Source organism: Hippocampus bargibanti, linkage group LG14 (assembly GCF_051943395.1).
Source record: "Hippocampus bargibanti isolate YZ-2025 linkage group LG14, ASM5194339v1, whole genome shotgun sequence".
NCBI classification, from domain to species: Eukaryota; Metazoa; Chordata; class Actinopteri; order Syngnathiformes; family Syngnathidae; genus Hippocampus; species Hippocampus bargibanti.
Genome location: NC_142747.1, coordinates 8,383,242 through 8,402,433, shown reverse-complemented (window position 1 = coordinate 8,402,433; position 19,192 = coordinate 8,383,242). Strand labels below are relative to the sequence as shown.

At 40.3% G+C, this 19,192-nt stretch overlaps 1 protein-coding gene across 5 annotated transcripts in view; it reads right to left on the bottom strand.

Moving 5' to 3' along the window:
• Positions 1-18,357, bottom strand: part of gramd1bb (GRAM domain containing 1Bb) — a 72,202-nt gene extending 53,845 nt beyond the window's left edge. For 4 of the 5 annotated variants that reach the window (XM_089013492.1, XM_089013493.1, XM_089013491.1 and 1 more), the window contains exons 1-2: positions 17,949-18,356; positions 980-2,026 (exon numbers count right to left, since the gene is read on the bottom strand). In XM_089013492.1, the coding sequence (XP_088869618.1) occupies positions 980-1,389 (410 nt within the window). In that variant the 5' untranslated portion in view covers positions 1,390-2,026; positions 17,949-18,356. Of the gene's footprint in view, positions 1-979; positions 2,072-17,948 lie in introns of all 5 variants that reach the window. The other variant, XM_089013490.1, reaches the window with a different exon arrangement.
• Positions 18,358-19,192: the final 835 nt, after the last annotated feature.

Below are 19,192 nucleotides of genomic sequence, written 5' to 3'. Positions count from 1 at the left end.
CACGTAAACACGCACGCTCGTATATATATTTATATATAATTAAAATAACTTTGTGATAGTACTCACCGTTAACATGAATGGTTTTTCCGTTCCTTATGATTGGTAAAAATCCAGCCAAACAATCGGAATGAAAGTCAACTTGCCGGCTCAATAGGCGAAGTTACACTTTCATTCCGATCGTCTGCCTGGATTTTTACCAATCATGATGAACGGAAAACCATTCATGTTAACGGTGAGTACTATCACAAAGTTATTTTAAATAATACATTCTGACATTTTGTTGAAACGTGGCGCGTGTTTGCGTGCGCGTGCGTGTGTGTGGCCGCGCGTGTTTGCGTGCGTGTGTGTGTGCGCGCACTCGCGTGTGTGTGGCTCTCACTGAAAAACATTTCTAAATATTTTACTTTTATGGCTCTCTTAGTCAAAAAGGTTCCCGACCCCTGGTATAGGGCTTCCTTTCGGATTGAAAGAGGAAAAAAATGTCTCAGCAATAATTGATTGTGGTGGGAAAAAAAAATCATCACTTTAAGACCACGTGTTCACCTAAGACAAAAATGTCTTAATAATGAATAAATAATAAAGACAGATAATAAATAGAGTCAGACAGACAGACAGACAGACAGGCAGACAGACAGACAGACAGACAGACAGACAGACAGACCGACAGACAGACAGACAGACAGACAGACAAACAGACAGGCAGGCAGGCAGACAACTAACTAACTAACTAACTAACTAACTAACTAACTAACTAAAGGAATACATACATAAATAAATAAACGAGATGTGTTTTTTACCTGATGAACATGCCAATATATCAAAGCTAATATTCTCAAGAAATTAGTGGTATGGTACACGATATGTATAATCATCAGACATTTGTGAATTAGCATATTCTCCGATGCAGCATGGATTAACGTGATGAGTGGAGCAGAATTGGGGAAAAGGGAACACTTTATCGGCAAAGGCCCGTACCTACCTGCTCTCACTGCCTTGGTCCTTCTTCTCTCTGACTTTCAGCCATTTCCTCAACAGGAATCGCTTGCGTCGCGGAGAGGCACTGGGCGTAGAGCAGTTAGACCATGAAGAGGGAGCATCTTCATCACTGGACGGCGTGATCTCAATGGATGGCAGCTGAAGGTATTCCTTGGAGCCAGATTGCGAACGAGCCTTGAGGTGGTTGCCGCTGAGCTGTCCCCTTTTGCGGGGCCTCTCGCTGGGAACGTTTCGCATGCGCCGCATCTTGAAGCGTTTACGGCGAAGCGTCGGTGTTGAGGAGCTGGACGTCATGGAATACTCCGACTGGCTGTTCTTACCCCCGTCCGAATATACCGGCGCATCATTTGGAACGCTCACTTGGAGTGAAGGAGGTCGAAATGTGTCACTCATGGCAACTAATATATTTCAATGTGTCAATTCAGGAGTGACACCACTCTCGCTTGAGGGATCAGAGACTTCCAAAATACAAAAAGAAACAGTCACAATTTATATCCTTGTATCCTATTTGGTGGTCTCCAAGCTGCTTCTTCACTTTTCCTGGTGCGATGACTAAGTCCCTGTCAAACTGAAATAATGGCCGAAGAGTCCTGATAGTAGCTATCTTAAGTCTGACTCATCTATTTAATGATATGCATCTATTTTGCGGGTGGCTGGCTGATGAACCGAAGAGCAACTTGATGGTACAAAAGGCACCGTCCCAGGCTGACTGAGGAGAAGGCCGTGTTAAATAACAAAAGGGAACTTTTGTTCTGAACAGCGGATAAAATATGTATAAGGCATGTCATGGAACGTAATCCAACTCCCTGGTCCTTTCTGGGTCTAAATTGCAAACGTTGCCAAACTTGTCACCTTTGCTCTGCTGCTAACAGAATTGCGAAAGGTATCGCTGGCAAATATGCTGCTGCGGTTTGAAGCCAGTGAGGTCATTCAATGAGATTTTCGTGATGTTGATCCCGGTTCTTGGAGGGACTGGATTTGAGGTCCAATCTTGTACTCCCAGTTATCATTGCTTCCATGCAGTTGCAGCCTAAGGGTTAGAGGGAGGTGACAGGACTGCAGGGTTTAGGCGAGCCTGCGGGTGATGATGGCCAAATTAAGCAACCGCGAATACACACAACACACAAAAACAGCCACACAGTCACGTTTCCACAATCTCTCTCTCTCTCTCTCTCTCTCTCTCTCTCTCTCTCTCTCTCTCTCTCTCTCTCTCTCTCTCTCTCTCTCTCTCTCCCACTCTCTCTCTCTCTCTCTCTCTCTCTCCCACTCTCTCTCTCACACACACCTTTGATTCAATCACAGGAAAAGAAGGCTGCACTGTTGCGAATAGATTGAACAATTTACAGACTCCCACACGGCTTTATGTCCTTAAGCAACCGTCCAACGCCACAACCATGCACCAACCCAAAACGATTTTTCATAGACCCACTGTCTTGACAATGACATAAATAAATTAATAACTGCGGCTAACTGGATGCATGCTTGAGGAGCCTACAATGAGTAGAAAAGAGTGCCAGTGCAGAGTGCCGATGCAAATGAGGGACTGTCGCGGCTTGGAATTCAAGTGGATTTATGTGGGACAGGAGAGATGTCATGAATTGTACACATTGTGTATGCTTTTTATTTTGAAAATAGTTTATTGTAAAAAAAACAACACGAATGTTTGTTGGAATTGATTATTTATGTTGTTATTGTTTATTTACAGGTCTGAGAGAACCACTGCTTTGGAAAAGAACCTTTAGAATTAGTTAAAATCGGAGTAAAATAACTGGTTTACTCTGTTTATATTTAACTCATTCACTGCCATTCAGAAATGTATTTGGGAATTTAAAATATGATGAAGAGCGCCATTTCAGAATGAATTGTTTTTGTTTTCTTCATTGCTTGGGTGCCGATAAAACACTGGCCAGACCTCTGGCAATGTTTTTCCTTCCACAAGAGGGGGCAGCATTTCTCTTTTGTCCATGTTAGTGCTTTGTTCCAGCTTCAGCTGTTGCTAAAGCGCTATATAAACCAATAACGAAGAGACGCTTGCTAAACTAAAAGCTATGATGGACAGCTCCTGCCCACCCTGACAGCACTGGGTAACTCCTTCAGTCAGAGGCTATTACACCCGCGCTGCAAGAAAGAGAGGTATCGCCACTCGTTCCTACCAACTGCTGTCAGGCTTCTCAATAATCACGTGAAAAAAACTAAACAAAACTGGACACTTGTACTGTAAATATGTGTTGATCCAATACAGCTACATATGTCAATATACAGTGGGGCCTTAGCTTACGAACTTAATTGGTTTCCAGACAGAGTGTGTAAGGTGAAAAGTGTGTATCCCAAAATTAATTTACCATAGGAAACCATTAAAATGAGAATAATCCGTTCCCAGGTCTCCATAAAATATAATTTTCAACTAAATAAGCCTTAAAACTACACACAACATAACTTATTCTATGTGTAATAAATGTGCTATTGTATTGTAATGAAAGAAATTTACTGCACTGTATAACAAAATCACTTTATTTACATTTGTGATGGTCGTTGATGGCTCTTAATTGACACCTGTTGCTTTCTGACTTTTAAGGTCTTACGAAACTGAGGCATTGCATTATCATTCATCATGTTGATGATTCTCATAGCCACAGACTTTTATGGATGGAACTGTTCAATAAAATCCTGCACATCATTCCACTTAGCCAACATTGCCTTGATGCTCTCACTTGATGCTGTATCCATCTTCTCCTCCTCGCCCTCAGATGACAACTCCTGAATGGCTTGTCCTCCTGAAGGCAAATCAAATCCTCTGTGTTGAGGACCTCATTATGGTCAGTAACAAGCTCCTCGATGTCATCTGCATCCACTTATAGTCCCATGTTCTGTCCAGTGGAAACAATGTCGTACAAAACAACAGAGTCATGAGGATCAAATCCTTCAAAGTCCCTCGCAAGGATGCATGCGGGACACAAATTCTTCCATGCTGCTTTCAAGGATCGAAGGGTAACATTCGGTGTCATTAGTCACATGAAAGTATCAAGTAAATAAAGCCTTTGTGTAAAGTTGTGTTATAAAGGATTGTAGCAATGGTGGACTTAGCATATCCGCTAAGTCGCTAACTCAGACAAACGCACACCTCGTTCGTGTTTCTCAATGATGTCCTTCTTCTCCTTCTCGACTGTAAATTTGTTTTGTGTCTTCTTCGGCTGAACACGAGCCTGTGCTGGGGTCTTTTTCGGTCCCATAACAGCAAAAGTATCCGTTATGAATCCTTGAAGAAGATTGACGTGTGCATTCAGATAAAGGGGGTGTGGAAAGGTAGACCGGCTGGGGCGCTGTTCGGTCGTGTGCTTTGGTGTTCTTCCTCCGAAGATTACTCTGCCAATCGTGTTGGGGCGGCGCTTCTTGTGTATCCCGAAAAGGAGTACTTATGCCAAGGTTTAATTTTCAGAAATTTAACGTTCGGAAACCGAAAAATTCGTAAAGCAAGGTGTTCGTAAACAGAGGCCCCACTTTATCTTTGCTTTGATACTTGCTCTATGTACAGTTTTTATGAAACTTTTTTGCACATTTTCAGTATACTTCTCAGTCTTCTGACATTTTTACTATGCTTAGAATATCTTGTTTTTTATCCTTTCACCCCCACACCCCATCCCCTTTCAAATTGCTGCTGTGGACTGCATTGTGGGACGATTAAAGGTTTTCTGATTCTGATTCTGACCCACATAATTTTTTTGATCAAAGAAGAAGTTCTAAGGTTTCTTACGCTGCATTGAATTTTTATATAGTCCTAAAACTCAAATAATCTGTGGGTCCTGGAATTCAAGTGACAATGACAAAAACCCTGGCACTGGAGTGGACACATTTTTGCACATCGTTTGGCAGTAAATGAGTTCAGTTTAAATTGATTTTTTCACTGTCAAATGATATACCAAAGAATCAACTTATTGTATGGATTCAAGAGAATACCCCACTGAATTTTCATAAAAATATTTAAAGCAGGGGCCGCGACACCGGAAAGAAAAAGGAAGTGACAACAAATATGCAAACCATCTTTTTTCATGCATGGTTGCGAGCGGAACGCCAGCGTGCAGACTCCGTAACCGGAAGGCTGGAGTGTGGAAGCTGGAATATCATGAATTAATCATGGCCAGGCAACGTTTCTCATTACAGCCTCACACATTCCGGAAGCTGCGGGTCATCGAATGCCATTTGCCGGCTCAACTGAGGTGAGCTGTGAAAGAATGTAGTGCAGTGTTCAAGTTACTCTGTTCAGTTTTGATGAGTTGATTCTTTTAAGCTTCATTGGAAAGCAAAATGCGGAAAAAAAACAAAACACCTGTGGTTTTATGGCAAAAGAAAGTGTACCTGTGCACTCCACCATAGTATTAATGAAAGCAAAGCGCATAGCAGAACGAAGCTGAGCAGTCCAGCCATCTTGTGTCGGCACAGCATGAGAACTTCATCATCCATACATTAACGTCGCGAACAGATGGACCGACCGCAGAGCGACATCGCTATTACAGTAACATCTTCTCATCAGTAACAGCTTCTTCCCCCAAGCCATTAACTCTTTGAACTCTTCAACAGTAGCCAAAATGGAACTGTATAGTGCCACTTAGCAGTTTTTTTGACGACGATACTAGTGCAGCGTGTTCTACCGGAAACAAATTCCTTGTGTGTTCTACATACTTGGCAATAAAGATGATTCTGATTCTGATTCTGATTCTGATTCTGATTCTGATCCGTGATAACACTTAACACTCCGTAGTGGCTAGGGCCTAGCCGCTAGGCCATGTAGAAGAGCACGATTGATTGATTGATTGCGTTGAATGCATGATTGTGACACATTCCTTTTCAAAGTGGATTATTCCTGTAGAGAACCTGTAACTGGACAAAGATGGTGTACGTTTGAAGCTCATTTTGACTGATTGTGGATGTCAATGATTATTTTATTATTTTTTTCATTATTATTCATATTATTCTTGGTCAAAAAACACAGCCACCATAATTAGCATGAATACAGTTACATATATGCTTTTATACTGTATATTTTATACTTTGCACACTGTTCAGTTCTTTTCTTCTGAAACATTTTTGTGTAGTTGTACAGTTCAGTCTTCTGACATTTTTTTTGTACACGTAATACTTTGTTTTTTTGTTTTCTTTTCGACACTCACCCCTACCAATTTTGCTGCCGTGGACTGCAAATTTCCCCATTGTGGGACGAATAAAGGTTTTCTGATTCTGATTTGTATTTCTCCCAGGAACTCTAACATTCATCCATCCATATAATTCCATTTTGAGATGTTAGGAAACTAACATTAATGAATTAAGTATGATCAACTATGATGGGACACAGTGTGTGCACACTCAGGAACATAATCATTTATTTAAAGGATGAATATGATGTTCTTCTTGAGGCGTAAGAGAACTCAGTGCCCAGGGCCCAAAACTGCTTGTATGCAGGGTCATTGCTACAATCATTGCTGGAATGACCAAATGAGGGACTTGTTGACCGACATAATATGGACAAAAGTTATGCTTTCGGGCCAAGCCCATTGACTGTGGTGACTCCCAGTGAAGATTAGCATCTGGCTAAACATTTACTTTGACACAACTATCAAAACGGCAAACAATATATCAGTTATTTGTATTATTATACTGTTTTCAATTCTCTTTGTTCTGAGCGTCACATATTAGGAGCGCAAAGGTCATCGAAGGACACCACACTGACACCTCAGGTGAATATGGAGTGTTACATTAGCCTATCATGACCCTAATGAGGAATAAACTGGATTAATAAAATAAACTGGACTGCCCGGAGAATACCCACACAGGGAATTGGATGAAATATGCAAACTCCTCGTAGGAAATCCAGAGCTGGAATCAAACCCTATACCTTTGCACTGTGTTAACCAGTTAACCAATATGCCGCTGAAATGTGAGTCATTGATGCAGCTACATGTATGTTAAATCATGGAATTTCACAGTTGCTCGAGATATAATTAAAGGTACTATATTACATTTACTTACATCGTAATAACAATGAATTGCTGACCTTGACTCATGTTTACCTATTTTTTGACACGAACATGTCTGGTTGATCTGTGTGATCATAGTGCAGTTACAAATCACAAATACTGTCAGGGAGAGGATTCCTGGGTCGATGGTAATGTTGTAATGCACAGTCACCGAGAATAATTCATGGCACACGGTCAGGGACGATGTCTGTCATTCAAAGACACCACATAACAGCCAAATGGGCCGCTTATAAAATCCCATCTCTGTTATTCATTAGCTCACGAGGTCCTCAGACTTAACAACATTTGGCCAGACAAGAATCTCTCAGTCAATACTTTGCTATGCCGCTCGATTCATTTTAGTTTTTTTGTCACTTGAACTCTGCGCGTGGAATGTGTGTAATTATACGCCATTGAATTCAATCATGTTCGTTTTGGGACTTGAATGGATTCCCTTATTGCTGGCAGATTTCATTTGCATTTCATTACAGGGATTCATTTTGGACACAATATTTTTTTCCTGTGTGGCTGAGAACATTCTACAGCCGTGTTGCACTTTCTCTGTGACATCATTAAAACAGTTTGAACTGAGACATGAAAGAAAAGGATCCAACAACAAGGCAACTGTGTTCATTCCCATAACAGTGCAAACATGAATTTCCCTCTGAAAATACAAAAAGAAGTAACATTCCACCCATGTGTACAATTAGACTTCACTATGCAGTCGATCTGCACTGTGCATGGAAATAGGGCACCTGGTGTCCCCTGAGTTTGACAAACCCCTCACCTAATCTGATCAAGCAATTTCAAACACCAAAGCAATTGCAATACTTGGAGTCACTGCCGTAAAGAAACCAGATTTGCACTTCATTGAATTACTTTCAAGGAAGGAATGGTGGCCATCAAAATGGAAATGTCAAGAAAAGGGGGCCTGCGTGAAAAATGATTTATTGAAGAAGCTGCAGGCGTTTTGCTAGTCATTATCGTATAAGCAAAAGACACATCCTCGACATTTGCCTTTTTGCTTGAAGTTACAACTCCATTCCACCAAATGCATAGATGTTATTTTCTGCCTCCTACGCTCCTTTATTAATTCATGAAAAGACAATTCAGTAAAGGATTTGCATCCAGATTTGAGGTCACAAAGGAACAGTTAAAAATTTTGTTGTCTGGTGAAGGCGGCTTGGTAGTCGAGTGGTTAGCACACCGTCTTCACAGTGCCGAGGTTGCCGGTTCGTGTCCCCACCCGGTCCTCCCTGTGTGGAGTTTTGCATGTTCTCGCGGGGCCCGTGTGGGTTTTCTCCGGGTCATCCGGGATTCCTCCCATATTCCAAAAACATGCATGGCAGGCAGATTGAACACTATAAATTGTCCTTAGGTGTGAGTATGAGTGACTGTTGTGTGCCCTGCGATTGGCTGGCAACCAATTCAGGGTATCCCCCGCCTCGTGCCTGAAGACAACTGAGATAGCCTAGAATAAGCGGTACGGAAAATGAATGGATGGATGATAGTCTGGTGAACTGTCACATAACTAGGTAAATTTGCTTCCTAAAATATTATACTGGAACGTAGTACTTAGTTAGTACTACGTACTGCTTAAAATGTAAAATGTATGCATTTACATGTCTGAGGTTTTAGAATTGGATCCCTAAAGAGAGAGCAATACTCTTTGTTTGATAAAACAGTCACGCAGTGCATAAATCATTTGGTGGCGTTTGAAATTCATGCTGGAAAGGTTTTTGAATACATTAAACTTTTATTCCTTTGTCTCGTAAGAATAGAGCTGATGTGTTGCCCGCACAAAGCTAAAAATAGCACATAATGAGCCATTGGCATGACATTGAATGTGGCTAACTTCACAAGATGACAGCAAAGGTCTTCTCAATTTCGACCTGACTACCCACTTTATAAATAACCAGAAAATCCGAGCGGAGAGCGCATGGATCGAAGCAAAATGGAGATTTACACCACTTTATCGACAGGACTGTCATTGTGATACGTTGTATGTTGGTGACACGAATTGGGTCACAAATCAACTTAATCTTGCATGGGAAGGAGATACCACTTGAAAACACAAAGAATGCCACAACTGAACATCCCAGACTCTCGAGAGTATGCAGATTAGAGGATTTGATATATATATATATATATATATATACACAGTAAAGTCTCGTTATATCGATATCGGATATATCGATAGTCCCGGTTATATCGATGCTATTTCTATGCACGCACTGAGAAATTTACATGCAAACAGGGTCGGATATATCGATAGTCCCGGTTATATCGATATTTTTTCGGACTCCCTTGAATATCGATATAACGAGACTTTACTGTATATATATTCCCATAACAGTGCAAACATGAAAGTCTCGTTATATCGATATTCAAGGGAGTCCGAAAAAATATCGATATAACCGGGACTATCGATATATCCGACCCTATTTGCATGTAATTTTCTCCGTGCGTGCATAGAAATAGTATCGATATAACCGGGACTATCGATATATCCGATATCGATATAACGAGACTTTACTGTATATATATATATATATATATATATATATATATATAGAGAGAGAGAGAGAGAGAGAGAGAGAGAGAGAGAGAGAGAGAGAGAGAGAGAGAGAGAGAGAGAGAGAGAGAGAGAGAGAGAGATAGATAGATAGATAGATAGATAGATAGATAGATAGATAGATAGATAGATAGATAGATAGATAGATAGATAGATAGATAGATAGATAGATAGATAGATAGAAAATCACTTCAAATGACTTTGACTGAGCGTATTTTACAAAGATTCCACAGCATATAGCTATAGTTTACGTTTTAAGACTTGCGCTGAATATTCATGAAGTCATGTTTTCGAGTTGATGACGACCCCCATGTGACGTCACGTTTGGACCGCCCCTGACCGAGAAAGCGACACACAATGCATTTTGGGTACTTTGTTTGGTCTGAAAACTTCGTGTTGATGACGAAATTAGAGGGAAACACATAAATTGTGCCATGGTGAATCGTTGTGTGTTGCACCAAGACAACTACAGTAAAGTCTCGTTATATCGATATTCAAGGGAGTCCGAAAAAATATCGATATAACCGGGACTATCGATATATCCGACCCTGTTTGCATGTAATTTTCTCCGTGCGTGCATAGAAATAGTATCGATATAACCGGGACTATCGATATATCCGATATCGATATAACGAGACTTTACTGTATTTGATATTCGCTGACACAAATTCCCAGCTGACAAATCAGCCCATTTCTAACGGAGTTTGGGCGCAATCTTCTGCATTTTCTGGGTGCTACATTGCTGTCATTGACGGCTCGAATTGATATGGGAGGACTCCTTCAATCAATTGCAAACATTTATGCTTTCCTTTTCAGAACTATTTGAATCATATTCATAACTGGATGAGTAACAAGAAAACATCTTCTCCGAATCTGAAGCCATTGTTTTGATTCTCGAGCAAGGCAAGACGTCTTGGCGTGACGTCACGAACAAGGGGGTAGGACCTTCTGAAACTGGCCATTTCCGGATTCATTTTGAAGTCATTTTTATTGGCGTTTTTCATTTAACTAAAAATATCAGCCTGCCTGATTTGGGTATTTTAGATGCTATAAAACGTTTTTCTGATGTCAGTGGGAAACAAAAAAAATGGTCTCAAGGAATATGGCGTTTACATACTATTTCGTAGATACTTGGAGGAGGAAATGGAAATAGATTAAAATAACATATGCGCTGTGATTTATCAAGATTGCGTCTGTTTTTAATAAGCTTTCATTGAAGGAGCAAAGTTAAAGAAATCAAGAATTATTGAAAAATGGAATCAACATTCAAAACATATTATTACACAACGAAATATTTAAGCTCAATAATACCTACTTGTGTTAAATTCTGGCAAATCATAGATGGTTTGTCCTGACCGCGCGCTCAACAAACTCTCCACTGACGCCCTCGCCTTCACGCGAAAAACAATTCACGTGTACCGTCGCCGAGCACACAGACATAGGCTACCTGCAGTTGAAATTTGCATACTCGGCACGGCGGCCAATCAGAAGCCTGCTACTTTCTTCCGGACTTTCGCAAGCGTTATAAAGTCGTGCTGTAACTGCAGCTGATGCATTTGTTTATGACCGATGTCCCGTAGTTGACCTGCAAATGGTTGTGCTTTATTTTCTTAACATTGCGTTGGGCTTTTGTGATTTCCCGTAGAGATTTACTTCCTGCTCTATGGTATTTAAGTTTCATTTTACTAAGAAGAAGTCGGCAAGGATCGACAAGCTTTATCGCTGCGCTGTGTAGCAAGGAAAAGAACAAAGACCAAATACTTCTATTTCGGACAGAAAGCGGGCAAAGTGTTCTAAGGTTTTTTTTTTTTTTTTTTTTTTTTTTAATTCAAATGGCATGCAAACATACAAAGTAATAGAAACAAACAAACAACACTGCAAACAAAACACAACAAAAGTAAACAAAACCATTGGTTTTGAATAGCTTGTGGAGCTTCTAAAAGTACATCTGAGGTGCGTCTCATCAAATCTTTCTGCATACTTGATATTTTCCAAATAGTTGGCAACATACATTAGGTGACATAATCGCGTATGAGACAGTACCTGATCGCACAGGAAATAGAAGTTCCTGACAGATAATCATTTCACAAGAAGAAGAGGAGAGAAGAACAAAATAGAAGAGAGAGAGAGCGGGGGAAGGGGGGTGCCAGGGGTTTTAACATTCCATCGAGTCTGCACAACATAGTGAAATTGACAAAAAAAAGAGAGGGGGGGGGGGACACCAGATGATTTCGGCAAGCACATCATCCTATGCCATATTTCATCAACAAATCATGTGTTTTGATAGCATTTGGGTCGGCAGATGGTTGAATTGTTTTCTGATATAGTTTCATTTCATTTTGAAATATTACAAATAGTGGTTTCCTCCCACAAAATTTAGATTTATGAATATGATGTTTGGCAAGAAAAACTAATAAATTAATAATAAAATATTTATCGTTGGTCTTGTTGTAATATCCAAACAGCATGTCTTTGTAATGAAATATGAACAGAGAAGTGACTTTACATTGAACGTATTTGACAAAGTGTTTCCAGAAGCGAGTAGTTTCGGGACAAGCCCAGAAGAGGTGAGTTGCAGTTTCAGGCTCAGCTTCACAAAATGTACATGATATATCCTGTAAGGACCGTATCTTATGTTTAACAGGATAGCAACGGTGCAAAAGTTTGTATGTTATTTCTCTTTGTTTGTTGGTGATGAAAAATTTATATGGGAGGGTCCAAACCTTTTCCCATGGAATATTTGGGACATACGTTCTCCAGTGATGAACAACGTAGGGAACCGTCACAAAAGATTTTTGAAACAAATGTCGAATTGCACGGTTCCGATTTCGAGCAATTGATGAGAAACAGAGTTTCCCCAGGGCAGTTTCTGTCACTGGAATTGGCGGTGGTCTGTCGGGAGTAGCGGAGTGACCCTTGAACAGGCTTATGATACCACTTGGGATGGCATCCATAACGATGGCAAAGTCCTTAGGGGTCACAGGGATTTGATGCTTATTGAGAAACTCAGCATAGTTCATTAAATCATTGTTTGTGTTAAAAAGTTGCTTTACATAAATGATACCCCAGTCAATCCATCTCGACAAAAACAGTGATTTGTTTTTGTACAAAATATGACAGTTATTCCAGATCATACATGAATGCGGAGAGAAAGAATGGTTATACATTAGGCACCAGGCTAATAAAACTTGTTTATGAAATTTTGATAGGTTAACAGGCAATTTTTCAACCTTATAATTACATTTCAGCAAGAAAGACAGACCACCAAGTCGGGAAAACATGGATTTTGGAATGAAATTCCAGATTGCATCAGGGCTACACAGATAATTACGCAGCCAGTTAATCTTAAACGTATAGTTTAGAGAAGTAAAGTCCAAAAAATCTAGGCCTCCCTCCTTTACCGTCCTGGATATGACTGAGTTTCTTATATAATGAGTTTTATTTTTCCATACAAAGTTATACATTATTTTGTCCATTGTCTTACATGTGCTTGGATCCACATTTAAAGCCATTGTAGGATATACAAACCGAGAGATTCCCTCACTTTTTGCTAGCAGTATTCTTCCGTTTCGTGAAAGTGTTCTAAGGTGGTGGTGGTGCTGGTGATGGTGATGACGTTGGTGTAAAATCACATTAAAGAATAACCATCTGTACAAAGAACCAGAGTCCTTTGTTCGAAATGGAGTTACACGTGCAATTGCATGTCATTTTCCAAAATAGATGCACAGAACCTCAGCCCAGAAGAAAGATTCAAAAGAAGCTAACAACATATGTGACGCTACTAAACGTAAATTACATTAAACCCTGACTGTGAAGTGTACGTGAGACTTATGAAAGGGGCTTAGTGGCTCATGGGACGCAATGCAAACGTTGCATTGTGCACCACAATGCCAATCGACTACTGCAGCAAAATCTACAGCCATGCACATTTACCGTAAATTAAACAAGGTAGCATTTGTAATAGGTACATTCTTGATTTAAAAAAAACTTTGTTTTGCGACAATGTTTTTTTAATGTGATTTGTTGTCTCATTGTGCTTCAAGTTGTGAAAAATGGGGCAGGCAACTTTTCAGTTATCTGCCCTGTTGTCTGCTGACTTTTTGTCATGAGTTTCAGACACTGTTTTTACTATAATTTGGGCAAATTCGGCGGGCCGTATGTGGCCCGCGGGCCGTAGTTTGCCCATGCTGCTCTACCACCATGTTTGCCAGTGGGGATGGTGTGTTGAAAGTGATGCGCAGTGTTTGTTTTCCGCCACACATGTTTTTCATTTCGGCCAAAAAGTTCCACTTTGGTCTCATCCGACCAGAGCACCTTCTTCCACACGTTTGCTGTGTCCTCCACATGGCTTCTTATGGCTTTTTATCAACAATGGTTCCATTCTTGCCACTCTTCCATAAAGGCCAGATTTGTGCAGTGCAAAACTAATTGTTGTCCTATGGACAGACTCCCCCAGAGGCGTCTTAGCTGCATCGCTGATCAGTGCTCTCCTTTTTCGGCATGTACGTTTTAATGGATAGCCATGTCTTGGTAGGTTTGCAGGTGTGCCATACTCTTTCCATTTCTTGATGATGAACAGTGCTCAGTGCTATGTGCTTTGAACAGTGCTCTGTGAGATGTTCAAAGCTTGGGACATCTTTTTATAACCTAACCCTGCTTTAAATTTCTCCACAACTTTATCCCTGGCCTGTTTGGTATGTTCCTTGGACTTCATGATGCTGTTCACTGACCAGTGTCCTCTTAGCAAACCTGTGAGGCCATCACAGCACAGCTGTATTTATACTAAGATATATTAAGGTTAGATCCATTTGATCATTAAGTGAACAGCTGATCATCAACAATAATCAGGCAACCTCTGAAAGCAACTGCAAGGTTGCACTCAGAGAAAAGGGGGCTGAATACTTTTGCACGCCACATTTTTCAGTTTTCTATTTTCTTTTAAATTTGAAAGTCATGTATAATTTGCCTTCTACTTCACAATTATGAACCGTTTTGTGTTGGTATTTCACTTAAAATGCCAATAAAATATGTTCATATTTGTGGTCAGAACGTGACAAAATGTGTGTTCAAGGGGTATGAATACTTTTTCACGTCACTGTATATACAATATAAATTAACAATTGTATTCTTCTTTCATTAAAACCTCATGGTGACAGAGAAAATGTATGCAAAATGCATGCCAAATTTCCTAAAAGTAAAATAATGCTGGAGCTAAGGGAGTACCGCTTTTGTTTGTGATCAACTAAATGACACGACTGACTGTTTATATTATATTAGACTGACTAATATAAACATGCCGCCTTCTGGATTTAATCAGGCATACGGGCATGAACTATTCACTGGATAACGATGAGGTGAAGAATTCAGCAGCAGTAGAAGCGTGCTTAATGGCCATAGAACTGAATGTGGAAACTATCACGATATGGAAAGAATAATAAAATATGCAGCCTTTAAAAAGTGACTCAGAAGTGTCAGGAACCTCAAATTCAAAACTTGGTTCTGTGAGGTCGATGCAAACACATTCCAAAATCAATGTAAGATTTCTCATTGAAATAAATGGAAATACTATTAATCTGTTCCAATTTATTTTTTATATCGGCCTTTGTTGAATGATTGTGTGTCTGTGCGCACCTGTCATGTTTTTGTTTATGTCATAAGGTTTTGTTTCTTTGGTGTCCTGTGGTTTTCAGGGCTGTTTGTCTACTTTGGTTATTCCACTGTACACCTGCAAGTATTTTTTTAAATATGTTTTGTTCAGTCCACCTCGCTCCTCCCTGCCTCCCTCCATTTTTGAGTCCTCCACCTTCTGTCATGCAAAACGTGACAAAATTGATGAAAAAAGACTTTATAACCTCTTCATATTTGGTATAGTGTGACCTACATATTTCAGATATAAATTCACATCAATATGTCAAGGGCTGTTTAAGTCCAAATGCGATTTATTACTTCATAAAATCTCTACACCTGCACACAAAATGGGGTTAATATGACTCCCATTAACACCATCTAATACCGGTCAAGTATGCCAGGCATGCAAAGCCTTCCATTTTTATGAGAGAAAGTGCATACAGGCGATTACTGCAAGAATGTTCATACAGGTTGTTTATTAACATAGGGATTAGTAAACAAAATCTATTTTAAACATAATTGCCCCACCAGAGCGAAAATAAGAGCCTTGGCAGTTACCTTGCTTGATCCAAAAAAACAAAAAATACAACCCCCCCAAAAAAAATAAAACTGTAAAGAAATGGTTTTTCGTCATAGCTGTTGCCTTTCACACAGTTACCATGACATCCCGTCGATCGATTCTCTATACCACTCCGAGTAAATTAGAGACCTTCCTAGCCGACTTGGGGTGAGAGACAGTTATGCCAGTTGAGAGAGCCTGGAGAAAATAGTCCATAGTCTCAATCAGAACAAATGAATGATAATGTCATTTGAAAATCTATGCCTAATTTAACAGTGTATCTTTTTTTGGTGGTGTGTTCTGTAGTTTTTACTCAGGAACCTCAAATTCAAAACTTGGTTCTGTGAGGTCGATGCAAACACATTCCAAAATCAATGTAAGATTTCTCATTGAAATAAATGGAAATACTATTAATCTGTTCCAATTTTTATTTATTTATTTATTTATTTATTGATTTAACTGTGTGGCTAATGTAATATAAGAAAGAGATTTATAAAGAAATAAAACACTGAAAAAAACAGGTAACTATTTATTGTTCACAAACTTCAGCTAAGGGAGGATTTCATTTTAGATTTTCAACTTCTGCCTGGCGACATCAGCTACAGCGATTTTGACATGAAAATTAAATGACTTTAGTCGTCTATTAGTTTACCATGTCAGTCACTTGTGATCTGATAATTGAGAATGTGGATGCAGAATTTATTCAGACTTATGCATTTTTCAGAAATGATTTTTCAACCAGGGCGGTACTGTATTCAAGTGGTGATGGAGAATTCTGACATATGTCTGACAAGTGGTTAACATGCCGACTTCACAGTGCAGACATCATAAGTTCGAGAACCCGTCCGGCCTCGCTGTGTGGAGTTTGCATGTTCTCCCTGGGCCCGCGTGGGTTTTCTCCGGGTCCTCCGGTTTCCTCCCACATTCCAAAAACATGCATGGCAGGCTGATTGAACACTCCAAATTGTCCAGAGGTGTGAGTGTGAGTGCGGATGGTTGTTTGTCTGCGTGTGCCCCACGATTGGCTAGCAACCAATTCAGGATGGCCTCCTGCCTCGTGCCCGAAGACGCCAGTGATAGGCTGCAGCACCCTGAGACACCAATGAGGATTGGTCTGGAAAATGGCTGGATGGCTTTTTCAACCAAAATTTTGTGCAGATCTAAATTGTTTGTAAACTCATGGGACATTCACACCTCAGGATTTCACTGCATGTGCACTAGCCTTGCAAATAGGGATTAATGGACTGTGTTGTCTTTATCCCCATGCATTTCACGTCATCGATAACATCTTGCGCAAGCTAAAGGTCGGAAACGGCTTCAAAAATAACACTCACTGTCCACTTATAGTGCTGACTTGTTAATAAGGTCAGTTCAATGTTCAGATTGAAGCTTTGTTTTCAAGATCATGGTGACCATGTGCGCATGTTTGACTAACATGCTATTGTTTTGGGAGCAAACTTCCCTAGATTGAAAAAAAAGTCAGAATTTTATTTTCTTCAGGAAATTAAACAATATGCGTCCTATGGTGTCAGATGTTGGGGAGAAGCGAGAACATTGTGTTTATAAAAAGAAAGGATGGCCTTTATCCAAGTCACCTGATGCTAATCCTCAGTTACAAATAGAGGATAAAGTAGAAAATAAAGAAGTTTCACTGATGTGAGCTGTTTCGCATTCTGTCTCTCATCACAAAGGTACCACCAGGAAGGTTAACGAACATTTACAACTTTATAAATTTGTTCCAGTTTAAAAAAGTTGACATATTTCCTATTTAAAGACATTCCGTCATATTTCGAGCAAGCTACTGCTCTCAATTAGCACACTGAAGACTGACTTTATTTATGGCAGTCGGAAGGTGAGAAACACAGATCTGACACCAAAGCAACACCTTTCATCTTTACCTTAGAATATCTGACAGCAGAAGCACCTTTATCTCAAGCCTCGTGACAAGTTAAATAAGTCCACTCAGTCTCGGTTGTGATGGGGTGGTGATCGGGTCAAAGTACTTGCAAGCTATCACATCCCTCCTGACACTAGTCAAACACATCATGAAAGCATCACATTTCCCTGATTGGCTCATTCACTCAAGCACATTCAAGGCAAAAAGCCATGCAGGCAGGACACACAGCATGCAGCATTTGTGGGTATTATTAAAATGCCGGGAACAGGAAGTGACATTTGTTACCTGGTTATGGAGTGGAGTCAAAGCTCACTCCGCCATCTGTCAAGCCGATTCACTAAAGGAAGTAATGCTACCTTCTCTTCCTCTGTTCGTTTAACCCGAGCGGAACGAAGTGTACTTGTAAGGGCGCTGACACAGCTGTGTGGGTGTCCCTCTTTCTGGCTGGATCCAAATCCTGAAAGATGCTCTTCTTGAGGAATCACAACCTACTCCTGCTCCCGTTGCACGATACCCTTCTCTCATCGTAGATCTCTAGCCTCCTTTGTCAGCTTCCTCTCTCCCTCTACTTCCTCATCTTTCTCCACTTGGACTCGCTCGCTCACTCACTCACTCACTCACTCACTCACTCACTCACTCACTCACTCACTCACTCACTCACTCACTCACTCACTCACTCACTCACTCACTCACTCACTCACTCACTCACTCACCGATGGGCACGCATTCACTGAGGCAACCACAGAGCAGTGCACCACACACACAATCATATGCAAATAGCATAAGGAAGAAAAGACACTTGTGTGAGCTCAGTTAACTCCATCCCTCGTGTATACTAGAACAGGTAAAATTTCAGACAATTCAAACCGAGCTATTTTTCCCCATATACTATGCAATTAAAACAGATTACGAATAGGAGGTGGAGAGATTTATTGTGTAGAGACATGTTTCAATTGTTTGAGGGAAGCAGATGTTCTGACTCATCTTTCATTAAAAAAAAGAATTCCCTGTGACAGCACACATATTCAAAGCTATATATGTGATGTGTACAGGAGCTGGTTGGTGTGCAAGATTGGATTGGATGCTGCAGAGGGATTTGCTATTTTGAGATGCAGAGTTGTGACGCATACCCATACAACATGGATGCTCCTTTCACTTACCCACCATTTTTCAATTCGTGCAGAACATTTCCACATGTTAAGAACATAATAGCAGGAGTGAGGCAAGAGATAGAGTCTTGTAGATAAAAATACTCATGCATTGAACCGAGCAATTCGCAGGCTGCGTCCACCTGGTAGTATCAAAACAGGTTGACATAGAGCACAGGTGTCAAAGTCAAGGGCTGGGGGCCAAATCTGGCCCGCCATATTATTTTATTCGGCTCGCAAAAGCAAATCAAGCATGTCAAGTGCCATGATACTTGCTGAAGTCTGAACCAAAATGTGCAATTTTCATTTGTAAAGCACAAAAACAGTCATTATTCTTGACTTCAGATTTGAAAACGAGTCATTCATGAATTTCTTGGGCAT